Below are 24,658 nucleotides of genomic sequence, written 5' to 3' on the forward strand. Positions count from 1 at the left end.
CTACATTTGTTCCTGGGGATTTTTAACCAGCGTCCACCCCCCACCGCCCAGACCTGGTCTTGTTCTCAGACCGCCCTCGGCCAATCCACCTATAGCCCGGGTTTAAGGCCCGGCACAGAGTAACGGCCTAAAGAATAACGGCTCACTGGATGAAACCTGGCCAAAGTCACCCAACGCGGGGATGTGAAAGCCAGACCGTGGCCCGGAGCTTCTCCCCGCCGCCCACCGCCCCACTCCCGCTCAGAACCAGCCCCGGAGCCGCACGCCGGGGCAGCGACGCCAACCGGAAGTGGCACGTGCGGAGCTGTAAACACGGCCCGCAGCGCCCCACCCCCGCGCCCCCGGGCCTGCTCCGCCCGCCTCGTGACGCGCCCCCGCCCAGCGCCCGCCCCCGCCGCCGCCTCATTGGGCCGTCGGCTTTGTTTACCTTATAAGGCCAGGTCCTAACACCCCGCGGCCGCCCATTGGCAGAGGCGCGGTCTCACGCAGTGACGTCACCCAGGATGGACAGATGCAAATAAACCGGTGCCTTCTGGGACTGGGAGTTCGTGGCCGACCCGGAACTGGCTCCGCGCGGTCCTGCTACCTACCCGCCGCGGGCCGAGATTTCCGGGCCAGCACACGAGATTTTGCATGGGAAAGCGGAACCCCGACCTGACAGAGGCTGACCGGCCTCGCTAGCCGGTCCCGGGTGCCGTTCCTCCCCCTAGGTGTTCCTCAGGCCTTCAGCGCGGCGGGCCAAGCGCTGGGCATCGCGCGCTTGCGCTGGGGGCCGCAGGGGACACCCTGAAGGCTTCCTGGCGGCAGTGGCACGAGCAGAGCCTTGAAAAGGGCAGACGCAACCCTTCATTCTTTCCCTGAACGAGTGTCTATCCGGGACTAGTGTGTGCAAGCCTTCGTGGGGCTTGTGGCCCAAGAGCAGCCGGCATTGGCCAATAGTCCTACGCGCCCTCCCCAAAGAGTGTATTCAGAAGGGCGTGGGGGCTTGCAGAGGGCCCACGCCCACCTCTGCGGCCCGCTTTCTCCTGATCGCCTCCCCGCCAGAGCCAGGCCTGGGTGCGGGGAACCCCGGGCCAGCGCCGGCCTCCCCGCCGCCCCCGCCCGGGCCCGCGGACTACAACTCCCGGCATGCCCGGCCGTCCCGCCCGCGGCCGCCGGAGCGAGGCGAGGCGGGGTGAGTCAGAGGCGCACAGTAAATATTTGTATTAGCCGGAGCCGGCTCGCTAATGGTGGACGCGTGAGGCGGCGGGCGCGCGGCGGCGGGCGGCCGGGCGGCGGCGGGGCGCCATGTCGGTGAACATGGACGAGCTCAAGCACCAGGTCATGATCAACCAGTTCGTGCTGACGGCGGGCTGCGCGGCCGACCAGGCGAAGCAGCTGCTGCAGGCGGCCCACTGGCAGTTCGAGGTGCGCGGGGGGCGGCCGGCGTGGGCGCGCGCGCGTGGGCCGGGGGGCGCGGGGCCGGCGCGGACACGTGCCCGGGTGCTTGTGCCCCGCCGCCCGCGCCCCGGGCTCCCCACGGGCCCGGGCGGCCGAACCCCGACGCGCAACCCCGGCGGGCGGCTGTCAGGCCCGGGCGCGTCTCCGCGGCCCCCGCCTCCGCCCGGAAGCGCCGCTGGCGCGCGGGGTGCGGGAGCCCTGGCCGCCGGCGCCGGAGCCCCGAGTCCCCGCGCCCCAGCGCCCCTGGGAGTTGACTGGGGGGGACCCCCTTTTGTTTGGGTAACGGCCGGGCGGCGGGGCCGGAGGGCGGGGCGGCGCTTGGCCGGGACACGACAGCCGGGCGGGCGGCCGGAAGGGGGACGCCCCGGCGCTGGCCCGCGCCCTCCCCCCTTGGGAGTCGTGGGGTCGGGAGAAGGGAGGGCCCCGGGTCTCGTGTTAAGGGTGCGGGGGTCTGTGTGCCGGCGTAGACGGCGGGGCAGCGTGAGTCCGCGCACATGTGAATGTGTGTTTACGCACGGGCCACGTTACAGTGTCAGTGCGGGGGGGGCCGTGCGGGCACGCGGGATGTCGTGGTGGCGTGTGTTCAGTCTGTACACAGTGCAGAGGGCACGGTGCTGTGTCGGAGCCGGGCGGTCGGGGTGTGCATTCGTGTACGCGGACCCATAGGTGTGTCGGGTCCTGGGTCCTGCCCTGTCTTGGCAGAGGGAATCGTGTACCTGCACGGGTGCACCTGAGGAGGGTGGACACGGTTCAGTAGCTTTCAGGCCAGCCGCGCAGGAAGTGGAGCCTCCCCACCGGGTGGGTCCTCGGCGCCAGGCAGCCTTCCCTCACTCAGAAGGCCCCAAAATAGCCCGGGAGGCCGGATGGGATCTGAGGCTGAGCCGAGAGCCTCTTGGACTCCACCGCCTCACCAGGGCCCCAGGTCACAGTCCCAGCCAGGCTGCTGGTGTCTGTACCCGGCGGTGGCTGCCATGCTGGGGGCCCCTGCCCAACTGGGCTCTCCCAGGGAAGCTGTTTGAGGCTAGACAGGCTATCTTCCTCCTTCAGCCACCGGCCGGACCAGGATCTGTCTGGGGCCCATTTTCCTGGGGGTGTGATGGGGGTTGGAATTCCTTCCTGAGGCTTTGGACAGACTGGGAAGGCAGAGGTTGATACACCCAGATGAATCCGCCCTCCCCTCCCTGCTCCCTCCTTCCTATCGGGGCACCGGGGGCCGCTGCCCCTGCCCAGTCTGGACTCAACAGAGCCTGGAGGCTGCTCTGCAGGTCTCTTCCCCACTCTGGCCTCAGTTTCCACATCTGTACCAGGGAGTTGGAATGGCTGGCTAACTGTACCTACCATCACTCCCAGGCTAGCAACCCCACCCTGCAGGAACCTCCCTGCTCCCCACCTAACCTGACACCTCTAATCAGCCCCATGTGTCTCTAGGGCTGGATGTGGCAAAACTTGCAAAACCACATTCATGGCAGTTCTCTGCATACCCAGCTCCCTCTCCTGGGGCTGGGGCTGGCTGGGCTGGTGGGGGGGTGGGGATCCTCCCTGCCCAGACCACGAGCCTGGCCCTGGGCTGGGCAACGGGCCGCGTCTCTCAGGGTGCTGGGATTGGTGTTGCCTGATCACAGGAAATGAAGATGTGACTTTGAAGACAGCAATGTGGGGGGACAAGCAACCTGCAGATGGGTAGGGGAGCTGGTGGCCTGCAGGGTCCTAGGGATCCCCGTCTGTGCTTCGATGTCTCCACCTGTAAAATGGGGGACAGTGGGGAGGGTCACATAAGGTAGAAGTGGGCTGTGGACCCCTAACCCTCAGACTTCTGTATGGGAGTGAGGGAGGGGCTCCTTGGTTCACCCTTCCACACACACACAACCCCTTAGCAGGTCTGGCAGCTGCTCAGGCAGCCCTAGCTGGCAGCCTTGTTTCTGGGTCATATTCTCTGTGATTCCGGTGCTAATGGGGGCAGAAGGCTGTGGGGGAGGGGCTGTCTGAACCAGTTGACCCACTGCACCGCAAGGGCTAGGGGAGCCACTGCTCCATAGCCACCTCATTTGGAGGAAAGGGGCGGCCCCTGGGGCTCCTGGGTTAGGGTTTGCAAAGTGAAGTTGGGCAGCCAGCAGGTGTCGGGGTCTCCATGGACCTAGAGCCCCAGCTCATGCTTTAGGGGACCCTCTGGGTAGGGTGTCTCCAGGAGGAAATTCTCAGGCTAATTCATTTGAATTCACTTTTAAAAAGAATGAATAACCGAAGCCCTGGGAGCCGTGGCGCAGGGTCTGCTGGGAGGAGCCAGCTTTGGGTGGGCCAGCGTTGGCACAGGCCCCTCGCCGGGCAGGCCCCTCCATGGGCGCTTGCACAAGAGCAGCCCGCTTCCCTTCCTTCCCTCTGAGGCCCCGAGTCAGGACACGCCAAATGCCAGCGCTGCCGCCCGCCCTGGTGAGCCCGCCCTGCACCCGGGGCGGACTCGCCTGCCTGCCTCTTCCCCGCTCCCCTCCGGGGCCTGTCCCGAGGAGCCCTGGGTGCCCGCCTCTGCCCTTGCTAGCCAAGTGGCCTTGGGCTGGGCACGTCATCCCCCACTTTCCCCATCTTAAGACGGTGACAGCAGGGGCTGAGGAGGTGGAGGCACGCTCCCGCTGGACTGCCCGTGTGGCTGCGGGGTGGGGAGGCGACAATTAGGGGGATGGCACACGCCTGGCCAAAAGCAGATGGCCCGTGGCTGTAGCCGGGGTTAGTGGCCACCGACTGTCACTGTCGTAAACCCTGCGGTGGGGTTAGACCCGGAGGCACACGTTCTTTTACCATCCTCCTGCCCGCCACCTCGAGGACATTCCAGGGAGGCTGCCCTAAGGGGGGTGACGCCCAGGCAGGGGTCAGGCTGGGCCTGGAACCGGGGCTCTGCCTGCCAGGCCCCACAGCGAAGCAGCCAGAAGGCCAGCCAAGGAGAGGGCAGGGGAGCTGGTCAGCGCCCCAGGTCCCAGAGGGGGGGCCTGAAGCTTAGCGGGGAGGGGGACTTGGCGCCCGTCAAGTGGGCAGCTGAGCCAGGCTGGACTCCGCTGAATCAAAGACCAGGTCCATGGCAGGCCATTTGGGAGCCACCAGGCCACAGGTGAGGGGCCACGGTGGCCAAGCGGCCCCCACCCCTCGTGGATGTGTCCCGGGGCGAGGGCACCGCTATAATACGCAGAGTCCCCATGGCACCCGAGCCGCCAGGTGGTGAGGGGAGGCTCAGCAGGAGGGCCAGGTGGGCCACCGTGCAGCACGAAGCGCTTCGGCCGGGAGGAGCAGGAAGAGAAAGCCAGTGGCAGGCGCGCGCCCTCAGCCAGGCTTCTCCCCGTCTTTCCGTGGGGCCGCAGCGAGGCCAGAGCAGCTCAGCCCAGCGCTGGCCTGGGCGGCGCCAGAGGCTAAGGGCGGCCTTTCTCCCTGCAGACGGCCCTCAGCGCCTTTTTCCAGGAGACCAACATCCCTTACAGCCACCACCACCAGATGGTAAGTGTCCCCTGCAGCAGACCTGCAGGTGCAGGCTGAGCAGGGCCTGGACTCGGTCCCACCTTCACAGCCCCCACCCGACCCGGGCAGCCTCAGCCTCTGGAGCGGCCATCTCACCAGTAAATGCCACCCCGTGCCCTGCGGTCCCCTGGGGATGCAGTATGGGGGTGTGGGGGGTTCTGGGAGAGCCTCACAGTTCCCCTGCCAGTGTGGCAGGGGGACTGGCCTAGGCCATGTGGATCGGCCACCCAGGGGACTGGTCAGCCTGTTTCTGGGTGGCCCAGGTAGCATCTGGAGATGGAACCCGCAGGCTTGGGCAGTGGAAGGCCTGGGGCTCTCCTAGAAAGGTGCCTCACCCCCCCCTTCTCTCTCTTCCCCTGCAGATGTGCACTCCCGCCAACACCCCCGCCACGCCCCCCAACTTCCCCGACGCCCTCACCATGTTCTCCCGTCTCAAGGCCTCTGAGAGCTTTCACGGCGGTGGCGCCGGCAGCCCAATGGCCACGGCCACGTCGCCCCCGCCGCACTTGCCCCACGCGGCCACCGGGAGCTTCGCGGCGCCCAGCTGGCCGGCTGCGGCCTCGCCCCCCGGGGGCCCCCAGCACCACCAGCCTCAGCAGCTGCCCCTGTGGACTCCAGCACCTCCTTCCCCGGCTTCAGACTGGCCCCCCCTAGTCCCCCAGCAGGCTGCCTCCGAACCAAGGGCCCCCCCTGCCATGGAAGCCGAGAGATAAGGGTGGCCCCTCCCCCCTCCCAGGGGCCAGGCCCCATGGGGCGGGGGAGAGGATGTCTCCGCGGGCCCCTGCACCCCTCCTCTGCACCCCATCCCCCAGAGCCCTGGAGGGGAGAGCGCAAACTCGAGGCAGACAGGGATGCACCTTGCGCCCACACGCACGCGGCCCCCGAAACTGCACGGGGGCGAAGTTTGGGTGCCTGTCGCGCGGAGCTTCTCAGAGCAATCGGCCTTCCTGCGAGGACTTCCCCACCCTGGGGGTGCTGGGGCCCATCGCTGGGCCCTGCTCCGAGCTCCTGGGGGCTGCCAGGCACCGAAGCTCACGTGGGGGCGCAGCGCACACCTGTCTGTGTATTTATATATGTGTTGTTTCTCCAAAAGCAGCCTGGTCTGCGGGGCATCTGGACTTTGCATGTTGAAGCGAGCCCTGGAGCCCCGGGCTGCCCCCTCCCTCTCCCCAGGGCCCTGCTCCTCTCCCCTCTTCCCCTTTTCCGCCAGCATCGCTGTTCCCTGCAGAGAGGGTTGCGGGAAGCTCCGGACTCTTCCGCCCACCCCCCCGTGCCTGCCTGCTGGGGCTGCCTGCATGCCTCCCCCAGAGCCGGGGGTACCCCATGCCCATCTCCTTTCCCCCTTTTAACTAAGGAGAAGAAAGAATTGCAAACCAGCACTGGGCTCTGTGGTCTTGCCTCGTTCTCTGAGCCCTGCCGCCCCCTGGCTCATCCTGGCGGGGGAGGCCGCCAAGCAGAGGGCCATCTCCCGTCTCACCTGGCCCCGCACTGCTCCTGCCTGTCACTGCCTTTTCAACCCCAACATGCTCTAGAATCTTCCTGCCCACCCGAGATTTTCCCACAGAGTGTTCCAAAGAATCCCCGCCTCGGTCTACCCCCCCGTACTGCTGCTCGTGTGGACAGAGGCCGGCCCCAGAAGCGGGGTGTCCCCTAGGGAGGCGGCAGTGCTGGCACGGGATGGGGCGCAAGCGTTAGGTCACTAGGAGACATTCGTGGGTGGTAGGAGATCCCGGGCTCCCCTCAGCTGGGTAGGGCCAGGCAGCTGCTCACCCCGGGGAAGGGGTTCCTAGGGGAAGCTTTGGGATCCTGCGGCATCTACCTTGTGTCCCTTCTTGGGGACTTGAGGACGCCCAGGGCCTTTGCAGCAACCCTGGGGGCGTGGTGTGGCTGGCCGTGGGCAAGCCTGCCTCCTTCTTGCCCAGCCCCTCCCTCAGCTCCTGGGCTGTGTCCTTCGGAAGCTCACGCTTGGTTGGTGTCCCACAATCTGTCGACAGCACCTGCTCCTGCCCCGAGTGATGTGGCGGCATTCCCACCGGGCCACCCTGCCTACTGTCCCGGGAACCCGGGCCGTCTGGAAGCCCCCGAGACAGCTGTTCACGCGGGTTGTCACTGAAGACTGATGCTGATGTTCACAACCCGGAAACCTGTTTGCCCTGGAACCCCAGCATTCTCCGCCTCCCAGTCCAGGATTGGGGGCCAAGCTGGCGGCTCTGTCTCAGCTGATGTCCTGTGTCCGCCCAAGTCCCCCTGGTCACTGGGGAAGGAGGAAGAGGGCAGGGCCGTGCCAGGCCTTCATTCTCTGGGATGGAAGAGAATTCTCAGGGAACTGCCACGCCCACTTGCAGATAGTAGGAAGAATGCTTTCAGGAGGCAGGTGTGGGAGCAATTAGCAGGCGGCCTGGGCACAAGGCAGGAGGGCTGGGGTTTGATGCAGCCCTGAGCAGCCTGTCTCAGACACGGCCTTAATGCCCAGTGTGGGTGTGCGCTGGCGGTCACCTGGCCACTGGTTAGAAATGCAGGCTCTCAGGCCCAGACAAGACCCCCGAGCCGACCACTGGTGATTAACACGGGCAGTGAAGTTTGAGAAACGTACCCAGCTGCTGTCTGGGCTGAATGTTCCTTCCTCTGTGCCAGGCCTGGGGGCCCCAAGTCTTCCATGAAGGCTGGGAGGGCTCCTCGAGGCCGAGCTCTCCCGAGCACTGATATTTTGGGCGTGGCAGGGTGTGCAGCCGCATCCCTGGCCTCTCCCACTGGGTGCCTGTGGCACCCTCGTTAGTGACCACCAGAAATGCCTCCAGGCTGCCTGATGCCAGAGGTTCTCACCTCTGGCTGCAGAACAGAGCTTCCTGGGAGCTCCCTGAAAAGCAGGACTTTCTGCCCCCTTCCCCATTCCTCCACATCAGAATCTGGGGAGAAACCCTGCTGGTGTATTTTTAAATACTTCCCAGGTAGATAAAGGGCCAGTACACTTAAGTATACTAAAAACTCAGTTGTACCCTCTAAAAGGGTAAAGCCAGTAGTCTAAGTTCTCAATGGGACCATTGGGAACAAATATCAAAGTCACCCCCCCCCCCCCAGTGACCCTGATGCAGCCCACCCAGGAGCAGACCCCTCACAGGGGAGCCCCGGACTCGGGAGTCCCAACGTGGTGGCCAGCGTCCCCTTTGATGCTTAGTGAGGACCCAGGCGAGGGGACGAGCTGGACCTGCCTGGGGGAGCGAGGCCAGCGTTCTCCCCCCACTCTGCGCCACGTCTGCGCCCCCATGGGTGCCCCTGGTCTGGGAGCCGGCTTCGGGCCAGGGGAGGGTTGCACACATCCTTGGGCAGAAGAGTGGCCAGGATGGTGCAAGAGGAGCCAGGGTGGCGGCCTGAGGAAGCCACGTGCCCCAGAACTGGAGTATGACGTGGAGCGTGCGGAGCCTTCCACCTCTTCCCCAGGCTGCAAAGCCCAGGAGCAAACCGAGAGGAGCCAAAGCCGGCTGCTGCCTGAGCACCACAGGGGAACCAGCTGTGTCACCTCAAAGCCCAGCCAGTCTGGGCCAGGTCACCCCCGTCTCGCCCCCCGGACTTGGCTCCAAATGAGATTTCTGAGTGTTTCCAAAGTTCCACCGGAAAAACAGTCTGCATGCGCGAAAGCTGCTGGGGAGAACATGCTTCGAGGGCCCTGGCAGCGCCGTGGGCATGGAGCGTGTCCCCCCAGGTGCCAGCGGGGCGTGCCCAGTCAGGGCTGCCCCTGCACGGGGAGTGGTCATCTCGGAGGCTTGCAAGCTCACAGTCCCGATGGGGGCTGTTTGGCTTGCACGGCGTTTTAAAATTTCTTGATTTGTTTGCCAAGATTTTAAATTCAGGAGAGTTGCCGGGAAAACCCCTGGTTCTGGCTTATCTTGGCAAAGCGGACCATCTGGCCCAAACTCCCTCCGGCCACCACTGGCTGAAGGCGACCCCCCTGCCCAGCTCGAGGCCCTCAGCTGCTGCTCTGGAGCAGCTTCCTCCAGGCAGCGGGGAGTGGCCCGACTCCCCCGGCAGGGGGCGGTCAGGCCTGGAAATGCCCTCGGTGGGCAGGCAGGGCTCCTGCGGGGCTCGAGAGAGAAGCGCTTGTTCTCTGCGAGGTCCTGCTGGACGTGGGGGCCACGCCGAGGGCGGCAACCCCAAGCCTTGCTGGCGGTCACACCCAGCTTCTCCCAGGACCAGCTGTGGCCGGCCGGCTGCAGGGCTGGCCCCAAGCAAGGGCCGGGAGGTCTGAGGGGCTTTCAGAACAGCCACCCCTCGAGGACAGATGGTGCCTTTGATGCCTCCCAACCTCCCGGTGGCGAGGAGGCCGCCCGGGCGGGCCGAGGGCAGATCTCTAGAGAAGCAAGGCTGTTCCCAGGCCTTCCGTTTGGAAAGGGCTGCAGGGCTGAACCACAGCTGCTGTCAGGGCAGTGTGTGTGTTTCACACCGCGCCTCCACAGTGCGGGGGGCCGTGTTCCAGGGGAGCTCTGCTCTGCTTTCTGGGGCCCCTCCACGTCTCCTGGGGAAGAACAAAGCTGCGCATACCGACGGGGCCTTGCTCTTGAAGGAGGCTGTCAGCGAGAGGAGAGGCGAGAAGCCCCTCTGACGGCGTGTGGGGCGTGCGCGTGGGAGAATCTACCCGGTGCTCCCCGCTCCGTGGACGGCCAGCCTGGACGGGGCGGGCGGGCCAGTGTGCAGAGCCTCGAGTGTCCCTACAGCGTCCCCACACAGAAGGCCCTTCCCTAGAGCCTGGACGTCACCTCGTGGCTTCCTGCCTTTGGGGCCTGGCAGTGCCCTCTTCCCAGGGCAGGTCATCTCATCTGGGGCACACGTTCCTGTTGCCACTTGTTGACACCTTGGGGTTAATGAGCTCATTTGCAAGGAAGGAAACAGGCAGTGACCCTTTGGCCTGCGTGGGCGGGTATGGGGCGGGGCTGGCTGGAAGCAGGGCACCAGGCGGCATCTCCACCCAGCAGCGCCAGGGGCAGGATCCTCTGCCGGGGCTGTGCAGCCAGGGCCGGCCCCCGGCCGCCCTCCCGGAGGGACCACCTTGTCCTGGCCTTCCCGCCCCGGGATCCCCTTCAGCCCCAGGTCGCCTCCTCCCCACCCAGCCTGCCTGCTGCCCTGTCTCAGGCCAGGAGTCAGGGCTCAGGGCCACTGGGCTTCCAGCCCCCCAAATTCCCATCCTTGGTTCCCTCTGCTACCCTCCCCGGCTTCCAGCACCTGCCAGGTCCACCCCCCTCCCCGAGATCAGGGCAGTGGGGGGTGGTCCACCCACGTCCTTGGCAGGGAACTGCCCACAGCTCCCACCTGGGAGCAGGCCCGCCCCCAGCCCGCCCGCACTGGGGAGCAGGAGCGTCTTCCCAGGACGGCTCCAGTGGCCGGCTGGGCCCCACCCCCCCTGGAGCCCTGCTAGAGGACAGACGCACCCTCGACACCCTGGCCCGCCGGGCCTTCGTTCCAGCGCCAACTCCTCTGTAGACCTGAGAAAGGGGCTGGGCCGCAGTTCTGGAGGGGCCAGGAGGGAAGTGAAGCCGGGGAGCCAGGGGGGAGCACCTGGGTGCCGTGGTGGTGTCAGCCCTGGGGGCACAGGGGGGCGAGCAGGGGCCTCCAGCCTGTGCCCCCAGCAGGTCATACCACCCCTCCTGCCCACGGCCGCCGACCTGCCCACCACGCTGGCACAGGGAGCCTGACCCTGGGGTGTGGCTGGAGGAGGGGTGAGCAGGTCCCACCCACCCACGTGGGGAGGGCACGACAAGGGCACCCGGCCAGTCAGAAGAGCGAAAGATTTTATTTGGGGGAGAAGTTGCCAAAAATACTCATCTGTGCTGTGGGGGTGGGGACAGAGGGGCCTGGGCTCCACGGCTGTGGTCCCCCAGGGCCACAGGTAAATCATCTGGGTCAGGAAGCCTTTGGCCTCACTTGGACACAGTCCTTGAAGAGAGAAGAACACGCAGTCAGGGCCTGGGGGCGCTGGGGGAGGGGCCCGGGGACCCCCATGGGCAGAGTCTGCAGACCTCCCGCTCACCTGGCAGAGCCTGGAGCCCCCGGGGCGGCCTTCCCCCAGCTTCCTGACCCATCCCCCCGCCCCCCCAGCCTCACAGGAACGTGGGGGGCATGCCCCAAACTGGGCGGAGGGACAGTTACTCTAAATCTCTGAAATGTGTCAAAAGTACAATAAGGAAGGAGAGTGAGAGGAGGAGGGAGCAAGGGAGGGAGGGAGGGATGCCAGAAGGGGGAGGAATGAGAAGCAGCCACGGAGAAGGGATGCCGTTCGGCTGGGCCAGCCGCTCCACTGGGGCAGCGAGCTCAGGACCAGAGGCCTTCGGGAGAACGCAGAAGGGGAGCGAGAGCGGCAGAACAATCCGGAATCTGTGAGGCGGTTGCTCCACTCTCCTCTTGGGGTGGCCAAGAAGGAAATGCAAACAACCGGGGCGTTTTGGATCCAGTTCATAATGATAATTACCAGCAGAAATAACACAAAATTAAAAATAGTGGTCTTGGTAAAAAGAACAGCCCTCCAATAAAATGCATGGTGGCAATAGCTGTAATTGGTAAGATATGATGGGGGTTGATCGATGAATCAGTTTCACAGAAAAATTCAGATGAAAAGGAACCTCCTGATGCAATCATTTGAGCAAAATAAAAAGGAAAGTGGTTTTTAAAAATGTTTGGCGTTGCATCACAAATTGGTCAAGGAATTAAATTGGTGTCATGGAGCATTCTCACCAGAAAAGTGTGAAAATATAGAAAAAGAAGGAATATGTTTGTGTTTATACCCAAGGAGTGGGTTCAAATGGTGGATCCAACACTGGGGGCCCCACGTCCAGGGCCCCGCCCCCTCTGGCCTCCCCCTTGTGGGGCCCCCCACTTCCAGGGTCCGGGCCCCCTCCGGCCCCCCACCCCCCAGCCAGGCTCACGGCCCTGCCCTCAGCAGCTGGAGGGGCCCCGCGGCGGGGCTCACGGGCGCGCCGGCTCCTCCGCCGTCTGGGCGCCGGCTCGCGGCTCGAGGTGCGGGGCCCGCGCGCGCCTGCCGGGCCCCCGGGCCTGCTGCGGCGGGATCAGGGGTGGCAGCAGCGGCGGCAGGGACGGCGGCCGCGACGGGACGATCAGGTGGGGGCCCAAGGGGGCCGTGCCAGCCCTGTTGCGGGGGTACAGGGCTGCAAGGACAGGAGAGAGCCTCGATGGGTCCCCAGGACCCTGGGTTTGGAGGCCCGCGCCCTCTGCCGGGTGAAGAGGGAGAGAAGCCCCGAGAAGGGGCGAGCTATGGGCCGGGCCTCCCAGGCCCCGGGTGGGGACCCTCAGCCTCCCTGGGGGGGGGGGGGGGCGGGGAAGGACTGGGGCAGCTCCTCCCCCAGCGAGCGGGCGGAAGGGTGGGATGGGGAGGGAGAAGGTGGTGCGGGCACTGAAGGGCCCCGCAGAGGCCGTTCCCCCGGCGACAGGCGCGGGCGGGCTGGGGGCGCGGGCGGCACTCACGCGAGTAAACGGCGCCCAGGAGCGCGCTGCTGCGCCCCGGCTCCTGCGGGCTTCGGGACGGAGGAGGCCGCGGGACCTTCACGGCTTGGGCGGGAAGGGAGGGGGTTCTTCCGCGTTCCCGCGCCCCGGGGGCCCCCCACCTCCCCTCACCCACGCTTAGAGGAGAGAGTCCCCCCTCCTGCCTTCTTGGGTCTAGAGGCGCCCCCAGGCTCTCCCCAGTCTAAGGAAGGCTTTTGGGTAATAACTCAAGACGTGGTTCTAGCAGCAGGTCAGTGACACGCAGGATGGTTTGGCTGAGGTGCCCCTGGCCCCTGCAGGCTCAAGCCAGGGCCCCCCTTTCCCCTCCCTGCCCCATGCCCACAGCCCCCCTCCTGTCCAGCCCAGTCAGCACGACTGGGCACCTGGACTTCAGGAAGAGAGGCCAGGAGAGAGCAGGCGAGGACCGGGGAGAAGACAGGGGCAGGGGCGGGGGGGGGGCATGGAAAGGTGGTCCCCAAAAGAGAAGTCCCTTTTGGGACCTACGGAAGTGACCTGATTTGGCAATTAAGTGACATGGAGTGAGATGCAATTACGTGACATGGAGGGGAAGGCCATGTGGATGGGGAAGCAGGGGCTGGAGCAGAGCAGCCACAGGCAGGAGGGCCCCTGGGGCCACCTGCAGCTGGAGGAGGTGAGGGGCGCGCCCCGAGGCTTCCGGGAGCGTGGCCCTGCCGACACCTTGACTGCAAATGCCTGGCATTCCAGAACCCCTAGAATAAAACCCTGCTGTGTTGAGACATCCAATTCCTGCTGATCACTCTGGCTGGTCAGTCCCCAAGTCAATGGGGCAAGTGGTGCCGGAGAAAAAAAATCACGACAGGTAGTTTCTAGCCCTCTGGCCCACCGATGGGGCCAGGTGTGGCTGCCAACCCAGGGCAAAATTTAGAACTCTTCTTCCCTGAGGCTGAGGAAGCTCTAAAGTGTCATAGAGGCAGGCTTCCCTTGTTGTATTCCAGCCTAGAGCAGGAGCCCTGGAGAGCTCCTAACTGTGCCTGCTTCCTCTCACCACAGGGCCTTTGCACCTGCTATAGCCGCTACCAAGACCATTCTCCTGGCACCTCACCCCTCCATCCAGCTAACCCCTCTTCAGAGCTGAGCCCCCACATCCTCCTCAGAGTGGCTGCCCTCCCTGGGCCCGTGTCCCTCGTCACAGGTGGTCCCATCACCCGGGGCCTCCCTCAGCTCAGTCTTCTGGTGATTTGCTTACTGTCTGCCTCCCACTCAGGTGGAAGCCCCGGGGGACCGTCCCACCTGTGTTACTCCCACGTCTCCCAGCACCTGGTCCAGGGCCTGGCACTTAGTGGCTCAGTGAGGGTCTCCCGGCCAGGGACGCCGGCTGTGGCCCCTGCCCTGCCCCCGCTGTGGCCACTGGCCCTGACCCCATGACCTTGCCCCACAAAGCCAGACCCCTGGGCCAGAGAGGGCCCCAGAAGGCCCGATGGCCCTCACCTGCCAGGTCCTTCTCCACGGCGGCCCCGAGCTGCACGCCGTCCTGGCTGCTCATCCGGCCTTTGTACAGGATCCCGTCCACTCCCAGGATGTCCACCTCGGCCTGTGGGACGGCCCGTCCCTGCTCAGGGGCTCCCCGCCCCCTTTCTGGCCACCCACCTCGCCCCCACAGAGGCCCAGCCCTGCTGGGCCCGTCCTCGGGGCCTGGACCCCATGCCCAGCGGGGGTGCCACGCTGAGGTCCCTCCCTTCCAGCGGGCCCCGAAGCACAGCCGGACTCACGGTGTCATAGTCGAGCAGCTGGGGGTCGCCGTAGGGGTAGAGCGTCGACAGGTTGTACGACTTGAGCTGGAGGCCGGCGGCGTTCCGGAGGCCGTCGCCCCAGTCCCGGGGCGGGCTCAGGGGGTGCAGGCTTGCCTCCCCGTCTCCAAGGTTCTGAAGCTGCCGCAGATGCTGCTGCTCCCTGGGGCGGGGGGGACGGGGGCATCAGCGGCCCACTGGGGGCCACCTCCTCGGGATGAACCCGAGGGCCAGGCCAGTGGACAGGGAAGACTGGAATTTCTTCAGCTTGTGTTTGGGCAGAAGCTGGGGGCCTGGTGGTTGGGGACAAGGGGACAAAATCGAGACACATGGCCCCAGGCCCCAGCCACACCACGGAGAGTGGTCTGGCCGCCAAAGGCGTGCTGTTGATCTCAGGAAGGACTCAGGTAAGGGACGGGGCAGAGACCCCTGCACATCCCCGTCTGGCCAGACGCACCCCAGGGCTGGGCTCCCGGGGGGTGGAGGGGGCGCGAAGCCCTGGGACGTCAGGATGGCGGGGTCGGAGCTGGGATTCGGACTCGGGGCTAAAGCCCCAGGTGGTGACTGACGGCAGCACCTGGAGTCCCACAGCCTCGTTCCCAGCTGTGACCTTGGCACTGGGTTGCTTAATTACTCTGAGCCTCAGTTTCTTCAACTGTGAAATGGGGGTGTAGCAGTTTGATGTTATTGATGAATTATGAAAAGAAATATCAGATTATGTTTGTAATCTGTACCTGGGCATGACTGAGTTATGATTAGGGCATTGAGTTCCCACCCCTTGGTGGGTGGGACTTGCAGATAAAAGGCAAAGAACAGAGTTGAGGGTTTCTGATGTTGGAGTTTTGATGTTGGAGTTTGATGCTGAAGACTTAAGCTGAAGTCCCGGGAAGTAAGCTCCCAGAGAGAGAAGCCAGCCCCAGGAAGAGGGGAACCTAGAACCCAGAGGAAAGCGAGCCCCAAGAACATAGGAACCCAGGAAGCCTGAGCCCTCGCAGACGTCGGCAGCCGTCTTGCTCAAATAGACTTTGGTGAGGGAAGGAACTCATGCTTTATGGCCTGGTGTCTGTAAGCTCCCACCCCAAATAAACACCCTTTATAAAAACCAGCCAGTTTCTTGTACTTTGCATCAGCACCCCTCTGGCTGACTAATAGAGGGGGTGATGACAGAACCCACCTCAACAGGGTCAGGTCGGTCAAAGCACTCAGCGCAGTGCCTGCTGGCCCTGGCAGGACTGGGGAAGGTCAAGAGTCACGGCTTATTTCCTCCATGCTCCCAGGGAGCGGTGCGCGTCAAAGGAGAAGCCTCCCGCCCTTGGCCCTTAGCGATGTCCAAGAAATATGTCAGTGGCTCTCCCCAGGGTCACCGCATTCGCCCATCTGCTGCCCAAGTCACCTCCTGGAATGTCCCTGTTCGGGGTTGACTTGTGATCCCCAAAAAGACGTGTTCAGAGCCCAACTCCCAGTGCTCTGAAGGTGACCTTATTTGGAAACAGGGTCTTTGAAGATTGATTAGTTAAAACGAGGCCCAAAAAGATGAAGGTGTGCTGTGACCCAACGTGACTGGTGACTGTGGGAAGCAGGCGCTCAACCACTGAGCTACATCCGCTCCCCTGGTGACTTTATAAAAAAAGGAGAGGAGACGCAGCCAGATGGTCACTAGAAGGCGGCCAGGTGACCACTGACAGGGAGACTGAAGCCCAACGGTCGCCAGCAAGTCACCAGAAGTTGGGGAGAGCAAGGAACGCATTTCCCCGTAAGATTTCAGACTCGTGGCCTCCAAACCGGGGACGCAATGCATTTCTGTTGTCTTAAGCCACCCCCTTGTGGGACTTCGCACGGCGGCCCTGGGAAACCAAGGCAAGGCTTCCTTGCAATGAATGGCTGGCCAATGCCCAGGATGATCTTTGGTTCCAGGGACACGTCCCACACGGAGAGGCTCTTGGCATCTGGAGGGACCCCTGCGAGGCAGGTCCCCCACCCCCCGCAGCCCACTCACCTCATCTGTTGCCGCTGCAGGTACTCGTAGCTGTTGGCACTGGTGGGCCGCAGCTGTGACAGCAGGTGGGCTTTGCGGATGGTGATGAGGTGTCTGTAGAGGACAAGACGGCGGTCACAGCTGGGGAGGTGTAACAGAGGCTCACACGCCCAGCCACGAGGCTGTCCCAGCCAGAGAAGGAGAAGACTTGGGGTACCCCCACCCTTGGATGGGGCATATTCTCCAGAATCGCCCACCATATGGAACCGCTGTGCAGGGCTCTGAGCAGCCCTGATTAAACTGGGAGCTTCCTAGAACCCGTGTGCACAAATGTTCACTGCAGCATATTCACAAGAGCCAAAAGGCGGCCGCAACACGAGTGCCCGTCAATGGACAAGCAGATCGACCAAATGTGCTCCAGCCATACAACAGAACACTATTCAGCCATGAAAAGGAAGAAAGTTCCAGTACACTTGACAATGGAGATGGACCTGGAAAACATTAGGCTGAGTGAAATAAGCCAGACGCAGAGGGACAAAGTGTACAATTTCTCTTACGTGGAATACCGAGAGTAAGCCAATTCAGGGAGACAGAAAGTAGATTAGAGGGGGAGGGGGAATGGAGAGTTCTCACAATGGGGGACAAAGATTCTGTTCAGGGTGATGAAAAAGTTTTGGTAATAGATGTGGTGATGGGAGCCCAGCACTGCAAATGTAATTAATGCCACTGAATTGCACCCTTAATCATGGTTAAAATGGGAAATTTTGTTTTATATATGTTACTGCAATAGAAATTTAACAAAAACTGCCATTAAAGAAAAGAACAAGTTTTCTAATTCTAAAAGTGAAACACCAGAGTCAGCAAACCAGAGACAACACAGGGAAGTGGGGAGAGGGGGCTGGGGAGGGGCTGCAAAGGGTTTCCTTTTGGGGTGATGAAAATATTTTGAGCTAGATAGAAGTGATGGTTGCAACGCAGTATGAACGTAATAATTGTCCCTGGATTATTCACTTTCATGCGGTTAATTTTATGTTATGTGAATTTTACCTCAATAAAGAGTTAAGATAAAAAAAAAATACCTCCACCACGTTAGCCTCCTGGGTCACTGTAGCTGTTCCACATCTTGATTTGCACAATGATTACACAGAGACACGTGTAAATATTCACTGAATTGTACAGTTAAAATTTGTGTACTAACCTGTGTGTATGTTAAGCCACAATAGAATTTTAAAGTAATACATATTTGGGAAGCGGATTTGGCTCAGCGGATAGAGCATCCGCCTACCACATGGGAGGTCCAGGGTTCAAACCCCGGGCCTCCTTGACCCATGTGGAGCTGGCCCACGCGCAGTGCTGATGCGCGCAAGGAGTGCTCTGCCACGCAGGGGTGTCCCCTGCATAGGGAAGCCCCATGGGCAAGGAGTGCACCCCACAAGGAGAGCCGCCGCATGCAATTAAAAGTGCAGCCAGCCCAGAAGTGGCACCGAACACACAGAGAGCTGACACTGCAAGATGATGCAACAAAAAGAGACACAAATTCCGGGTGCTGCAGACAAAGAAGTACACAGCTAATGGACACAGAGAGCAGATGGGGCGGGGCAGGGTGGAGATAAATAAATAAAGTAATAGGTATGGATTGTCAAAATGCTGGGAAGCACTGAAAAGCACAAAGAACCAACAAAGCACGTAAGCACACGACAAAAATTTTGATATGTGTCCTTCCATTATTTTTCCATGCGTCTGTATTCTTTTTTTACAAATAGGATCATACTATACCTATTACTTTGAAACTTGCTTTTTTCATTTAATTAATTGCAATCATTATTCCAGGTCATTAAATATTCCTCCACGCCTGTGCTATCCAATATGTTGGCCAATGGCCAAGTGTGGCCATTAAAATTGGCACTTGAATGAACTAAAATTAAATAAAATTTAAAATTCAGTTCCTCAGTTGCCCTGACATTTCAGGGGCTCAGTAGCCACGTGGGCGAGTGCCTCCTGCATTGGGCAGCACAGATACTGCACATTTCTGCCACCAGGCAGCACTGAACTGGGCAGTGAGTGCGACCTATAGTGGCAGATGTGAATTGCCCACGACTCGTTTCCCTATTGTCAGACTTTAGGTTACTTCCAATTTCTTTCCGACTACTGTAAATAAAGTTGCAACTAGACATCTGTGGTTTGAAAGAAAACTTCCGGCTGCAGCCAAAAAGCCCCTGCATGGATGTGAGCTGGCAGGGGCTGATGGCCAGGGCCGGGCTGGCACCGCAATGGCTGTGGGCACTGCCAAGGCCCTGGCTTTCTTCTCCCGGGCAACTCAAAACAATACTTCTTAGGCTCTAGCAGCAAGTGCCAGCACGTCCACCAACGTTCTGCTTCCCCTCGCGATGATTCTGTCCCTTTTCTTCTGGAATCCGTCCAGCCCCTGGGCACTAGAGAGGGCTGCTCAAGAAAGGAACGAACTTTCTGGAAGACGCCGCGAGCTGGGATGGGGAACGAGTGAAGGGAGGTCTGTGGAACCAAGGCTGCAGGTGTACCTATGCACGACGCCCTCGGGCCTCGTGCACGTCTGCGGAGAGGACCCCCCGCGGCACGGTGGGGTCGCGGCGGGGTGGGCGCGATCCCCGCCAGCGGGCGCCGTGGCGGGCGCCCCCTGGCGGCGGTACTCACGGGCCGGTCACCATCTCCACGGGCCGTTCGCAGGAGATGCACTTGACCCGCTCAAACAGCTTCCTGAAAGGCAGGAGGCTCCGTCAGCCGGTCCGCGGGGGCCGCCCGGCCCCCCGCGAGGCCGCCCCTGGCTCGGGCCGTGCTTGGGGAGCAGCGGGGCGGCAGGACTCCCTCCACACGCCCACCCCCTCCAGACGCCGCTCAGCTCTTCCAGCCCCTGCTCACCCCTCATCTGGGCCAGAGGTGGGGATAAAAGTAGTTACTGATGTCCCGGCCCCAAACACCATGCGTGGTCTTTGAAATAAGGGGGCTTCTAGAAGCTACCCTGCACGGGTGTGTGTGTGTGAGGGGTGATCCGAGGATGGAAACCCTCTGCGGGTGTGTGGGGTACTGCCTGGCACCGGGGGTCAGGGACCCAGGGGCTCCCAGGCCCCCTTTGCAGCCTCCCACGACCCCTGCCCGCTCGGAGCCTGAGTTTCCTCCTCCTTGACAAACTGGCTTTGAAGCAGAGCTCCTCCTGGGGTCTGAGCGCCCACCTGCCCTGCCCCCTCCCACTGAGATCCCCCCACCCCAGCCTTCCCTCCCAGAATCCCCAGATAGCCCTTTGTTTCCTCCCTGGAGAGCGGACCCCTACCCAGAAGGAGGTGGTGGGGGGGGCATGCACTCACTTCCTGAAGCCTGCGGCACTGTCCGGGTCGTAGCGGAGACCCTCGATCAGCAGTTTCCGGACCATTTTCCAGACCTCTTCCATCTCTTTCTTCATTGGATCCAGATCACTTTGGACTAGCTGCCAACCGCCAAAGGGAAGAAAAGAGAGTCTGATCAACTAAGTCACACCCTGCCTCAGCCCAGAGAAGGATTTGCAGCACCCTACCAAGTTGTGCAGATAAAAAGATAGAACAAGATCAAAACGAAACAAAGCGAGGTGGTCAAGGAGAGGGAAAATGGGAAAGCCTGGGTTGTGATTTGTATTCCCAATCCATGCTGGGCCTCATAATGAGAGGAAAGCTGTACCGTGAGCTTCCCAGCAGCCCAGGCAAAGAAATATCACTGACTCCAAAAGCTAAAACCAAACCCACCGCTCAATGCCAGGCCCAGAGGCCCAAGAAGCATTTGCCCGATGGCCCCATTCATCTGCCAGCACTCATTCCATCACGTTCTTTGTGCGATGGTGTCTGCCCAGCACGGTACCAGACTTCCTCAGATCTCTCCGGTAACTGCTGGAGCTTCACCCACAGAGTCTGACTCCCCATCGGGGATCGCACCACAGTTGGGCGCCTTCACCAACCCAAGAGAGCTCTTCTCTCCCCTGGACGCCAGCCTGGCTTCGTGGGCAGGGTGCCCTACAGACCCACGGAGCTCCACACTCAGGCACCGGCTTAGCCTATTGCTCCGCTGTCGCCGTCTTTAAACTCTTCATCGTTTTATCTCAAAATTGTGTTTTGTAGGTGGCACACGACATCGCAGAGCAGCCGGCCCGGGCCTCTGGCATGCACATGGCTCGGGGAAGCAGGGCGCTTGCAGGGGGACAGGGAGGGTTGAGCGACTGGAGCCTAGACCCGGCGGGTGGCAGCAACAGAAGAGACGGCTGCGGTGGTGGAGGGAAAGAGCAGGTTGCCCATCCACCCCCAAAGCAAATATCCACAGGCTTAGAAATGGAAATGCAAGTGAAAGATGCTCACATTCAGTGGAAGAAAACACTAATTTCATAGAAAGCTTTGCACAAACCAAAATGAGGAAGACAATTTTAAAATTATTTTTCCTTGTCTTTGAAGATACAATAGAATGCATGAGCATTTAAAATTATATAGAACTCATGAAACCACTTTCAGCTTAGCATAATGCTTTCAAGGTTCTTCCATGTTGCACATGTAAAGTACTTCATTCTTTTTATGGCTGAATAATATTCCATTGTATGGATAGATTATATTTTATTTATCCATTCATCTGTTGATGAACACGCTTTGCCTATTGTGAATGATGCTGCTATGAACATTTGGGTACAGATTTTTATGTGGCCATATGTTGTAGCAGTTTGATATAATTGATGAATTCCAAAAAGAAATATTGGATTATGTTTGTAATCTGCTCTGTACCTGGGCATGGTTGAGTTATGATTAGGGCGTGGAGTCCCCGCCCCTTGGTGGCTGGGGACTCACAGATAAAAGGCATGGAGAAGAACAGAGTTGGGGGCTTTTAATGTGGGAGTTTTGATTTTGGAGTTTGATGCTGAAGACTTAAGCTGGAGCCCTGGGAAGTCAGCACTCACAGGAAAGAGAAGCCAGGCCCAGGAAGGAAGGAACCTTGAAGCCAGAATAAAGCGAGCCCCAGGAACGTAGGAGCCCAGAAAGCCTGAACCCTCGCAGACGTCGGCAGCCATCTTGCTCAAATAGACTTTGGTGAGGGAAGTAACTTATGCTTTATGGCCTGTTATCTGTAAGCTCCTTCCCCAAATAAATACGCTTTATAAAAACCAGCCAGTTTCTGGTATTTTGCATCAGCACCCCTTTGGTTGACTAATATATGCGTTTTCATTATTTCTTGGGTATTCACCGAGGAGTGGAACTGCTGAATTAACTCTATGTTTAACCTTTCAAGAAAATGTCAGCCTGTTTTCCAAAGTGGGACTTGTGAATTTTCAGAAAGAAATCCTTCCAAGTGCCCTGATTATGGTTTCTAAAACCATTCCCCATCAAAAGGAACTAAGACTTCAAAGACAAATGGCTGATTCAGGTCTGAGGAAGGGAATGTGCAAGATGAGCTGGTAATATCCTCTCATGTTAGAAAGCAAGGAAGGTGTCCAAAACTAGAGTGTCAAGTCAAAAGGATTTGGAAACTAGCAAAAAGGGGCTCCTTCAGGCCATCAATGCGACAATTTGAACCAGAAAATAAATAACAATTGATCAAACAAAATCGGATATATATAAATTCATGTTTCAAAAACAAAGGACAACAATCCGATGAATAGGCCAAAAGGACAAATAAGGGATGATCTCACTTACATGAAATAATTAGAATATTTCATGGAGTCCAAAACTAGAATACAGGTTACCAGGGGTCGGGGTCAGGCTAGGGAAGGGGGAATGAATTTTTAATGGGGTGATGGAAGCACAACATTGTGGCTTCATTTAATACTAATGAATTGTATATTCAAAAGTAGATAATGGGAAATTTTAGGTTGTATATATGTTACCAAAATAAAAATAAGTAAAAACATGGAACTGTACAACACAGTAAACTCAGTTCATCTCTCAAATGTAAACTATGGATTATAGTTAATAGTATAATTATAATAATCTTGTTTCATTAATTTTAACAAAGGTAGCACTTCAATGCAAAATGTTACTAATAGGGAAAACTGCATGTGAGGAGAGTATATGGAACTCTGTACTTTCTGCATAATTTTTCTGAAAAACTACAATTTCTCTAAAGAATGAGAGAAAAAAATGGGCAAAATACTTGAATAAAAATAACAAAAGAAAAAAACATAAAAAATACTTGAATAGACATTTCTCCAAAGAAGATATATAAATGGCCAACAAACACTTGAAAAGGTGCTCAACAGCCATCAGCCATTAGGGAAATCCAAATCAAAATTGTACAACAACTGTACAGCCCAAAGAGTGAACCCTAATGTAAACCGTGGATGATAGTTAATAGTATAATTATAATAATATTGTTTCATCAATTTTAACAAAGGTAGTGCTCTGATTCAAAATGCTAATAATAGGGAAAACTGCACGTGAGGGGAGCATATGGAATTCTGTACTTTCTGCATGATTTTTCTGTAAACCTACAATTGCTCTACTGAAAAATGAAAAACAAAATCAAAATCCATGATTCATAATGCCACAAAAGGGAAAGCAAAAAAATAAAAAGGGAAACCCTCCTTTTCCACCATTTCTTAGAGGAGGCAATTGTACCAATATCTTATACCAAAACCTGATCATTAAGGAAATAATTCATCATTATCCCTGTCTTTTCTGCAGGAGTCATATTTCAGGGTAGCCAAGGACCTCAAGTTGATAAGGGAAAGAACACTCTTTTTTATGTACTTCTAGCTGATAAATGTAGAAGCGTCACTAGAGTTACAAGGCACCCCTTTTGCAATCCCTAATGAACTCCTCAATGGATGAGGAATCTACTAGGAGAATGGCCAATGGACTTTCTTGGGGTGCCAAAGTGTTCCCCACAAATTACTTGCTGCTTGTGAGAGGAGAAACACACCTTTCCACTGGTGGACGCTGGTGACCCTCAAGGGACCACCTGCCCACGTGACCTGCCGCTGACCTAAAGCAACCGGAATGTGCGGCATCCCTGCACAGCGTTCCTTTTCCCCATTTCCTGGTTTGGAAACTTTTCAACCAACAGAAAAGTTGCAAGAATAATCCAATGGATAGTCATATATCCTTCACTTAAATTCACCAGTTTTTAATACCTTTCCATGTTTGCTTTTAACTATACCACACACACACACACACATTTTTCCTTGAACCATTCACAGACATCAAGATCCATCACCACTGGAGTGGGTGTAGCTCAGTGGTTGAGCACCTGCTTCACATGGCGTGAGGTTCCGGGTTCAATCCCCGGTATTTCCTGAAAAAAATAAAAGGTCCATCACCCCTACAAAAAGTTAAACACAGAATTACCATATGACCCAACCATTCCGCTCTTGGGTATATACCCCAAAGAACTGAAATCACAGGAGTTCAAATAAAAACTTGTACACAAATGATCTTAGCAGCTTTATTCAATTATCCTAAGGTGGAAACAACCCAAATAGCCATCAATAGATGAATGGATAAATACAATGGAATATTATTTGGCCACACACAAAAATGTTCTCATACATGCTATAACACGGATGAACCGTGAAGACATGATGCCCAATGAAAGAAGCCAAAAGGTCACCCCTTAAATATGTGAGCACAGGTCTCCTAAGAACAAAGACATACTCCTATAGAGTCACCACAAATAGAGTAACCATTAAATTAGCATTAAATTAATGGGAAATTTAGCATTTAGAACACATTATTATCTAACATGCAGTTGCTATTCACATTTCCCCAACTATCCAAGTGATGTCTTTCATAGCTGTTTAGTTTAAGCCAGAGTTGACTCAACGGGCCACAAACTGCATTTAGCTATCACATCTCTTTGGTGTCCTTTAATGGAAAGCCGTTTCCCCAATTTATTAACCTGGATCTGATCAAGCCTTTGGAACTAACTTCCAAATTACAGACAATTCTGGAACCAGGAGGAAGCAACGAGACCAATCCCAGAGGCCGGGCATGTTTTTTCTTCAATACCTCAGTGGTGGGGCGGGGGGAGGAAATGGGGACAAGTGAACTGCTCTAGATGAAAAGAGTCTCGAGAAACAAAACAGCCCGATGAACTACACGGGGAGACTGTGTTTCCTGGTGCAATCAAGCCAACTGCAAATGGGCTGGGAATTAGATCCAAGAAGGACCCCCTGTTATTTGTTAGATGTGATGTCTGGTTTGTGCTATGCATGAAAGTATCCTCATCTTTTAGAAATAACTACTACAATTTTTAAGGGTGAAATGTCATGATTTTTGTAACTTAAAAGTATACTTCATAAAAAGGAAGCAAGGGCGGCAGACTTGGCCCAGTGGTTAGGGCGTCCGTCTACCACATGGGAGGTCCGCGGTTCAAACCCCGGGCCTCCTTGACCCGTGTGCAGCTGGCCCATGCGCAGTGCTGATGCGCGCAAGGAGTGCCCTGCCACGCAGGGGTGTCCCCGCGTAGGGGAGCCCCACGCGCAAGGAGTGCGCCCCGTAAGGAGAGCCGCCCAGCG

General features: G+C 58.5%; 2 protein-coding genes across 3 annotated transcripts in view; one reads left to right on the forward strand and one right to left on the reverse strand.

Moving 5' to 3' along the window:
* Window positions 1-1,143: 1,143 nt before the first annotated feature.
* UBALD1 (UBA like domain containing 1) lies at window positions 1,144-6,314 on the forward strand. The gene is made up of 3 exons (XM_004452187.5): window positions 1,144-1,407; window positions 4,858-4,917; window positions 5,301-6,314. The coding sequence occupies exons 1-3, from the start codon at window positions 1,288-1,290 to the stop codon at window positions 5,649-5,651; spliced, it is 531 nt and encodes a 176-aa protein (XP_004452244.1). The 5' UTR covers window positions 1,144-1,287; the 3' UTR covers window positions 5,652-6,314.
* Window positions 6,315-10,701: 4,387 nt separating this feature from the next.
* Window positions 10,702-24,658, reverse strand: part of C23H16orf96 (chromosome 23 C16orf96 homolog) — a 56,565-nt gene continuing 42,608 nt past the window's right edge. Inside the window, exons 10-17 of one of the 2 annotated variants that reach the window (XM_004452189.4) lie at window positions 19,506-19,624; window positions 18,838-18,900; window positions 16,189-16,281; window positions 14,175-14,355; window positions 13,894-13,996; window positions 12,406-12,489; window positions 11,894-12,089; window positions 10,702-10,863 (exon numbers count right to left, since the gene is read on the reverse strand). In XM_004452189.4, the coding sequence (XP_004452246.1) occupies window positions 10,848-10,863; window positions 11,894-12,089; window positions 12,406-12,489; window positions 13,894-13,996; window positions 14,175-14,355; window positions 16,189-16,281; window positions 18,838-18,900; window positions 19,506-19,624 (855 nt within the window). In that variant the 3' untranslated portion in view covers window positions 10,702-10,847. Of the gene's footprint in view, window positions 10,864-11,889; window positions 12,090-12,405; window positions 12,490-13,893; window positions 13,997-14,174; window positions 14,356-16,188; window positions 16,282-18,837; window positions 18,901-19,505; window positions 19,625-24,658 lie in introns of those variants that run through there. The other variant, XM_058286553.1, reaches the window with a different exon arrangement.

This window comes from Dasypus novemcinctus, chromosome 23 (genome assembly GCF_030445035.2).
Source record: "Dasypus novemcinctus isolate mDasNov1 chromosome 23, mDasNov1.1.hap2, whole genome shotgun sequence".
Lineage (NCBI taxonomy): Eukaryota > Metazoa > Chordata > Mammalia > Cingulata > Dasypodidae > Dasypus > Dasypus novemcinctus.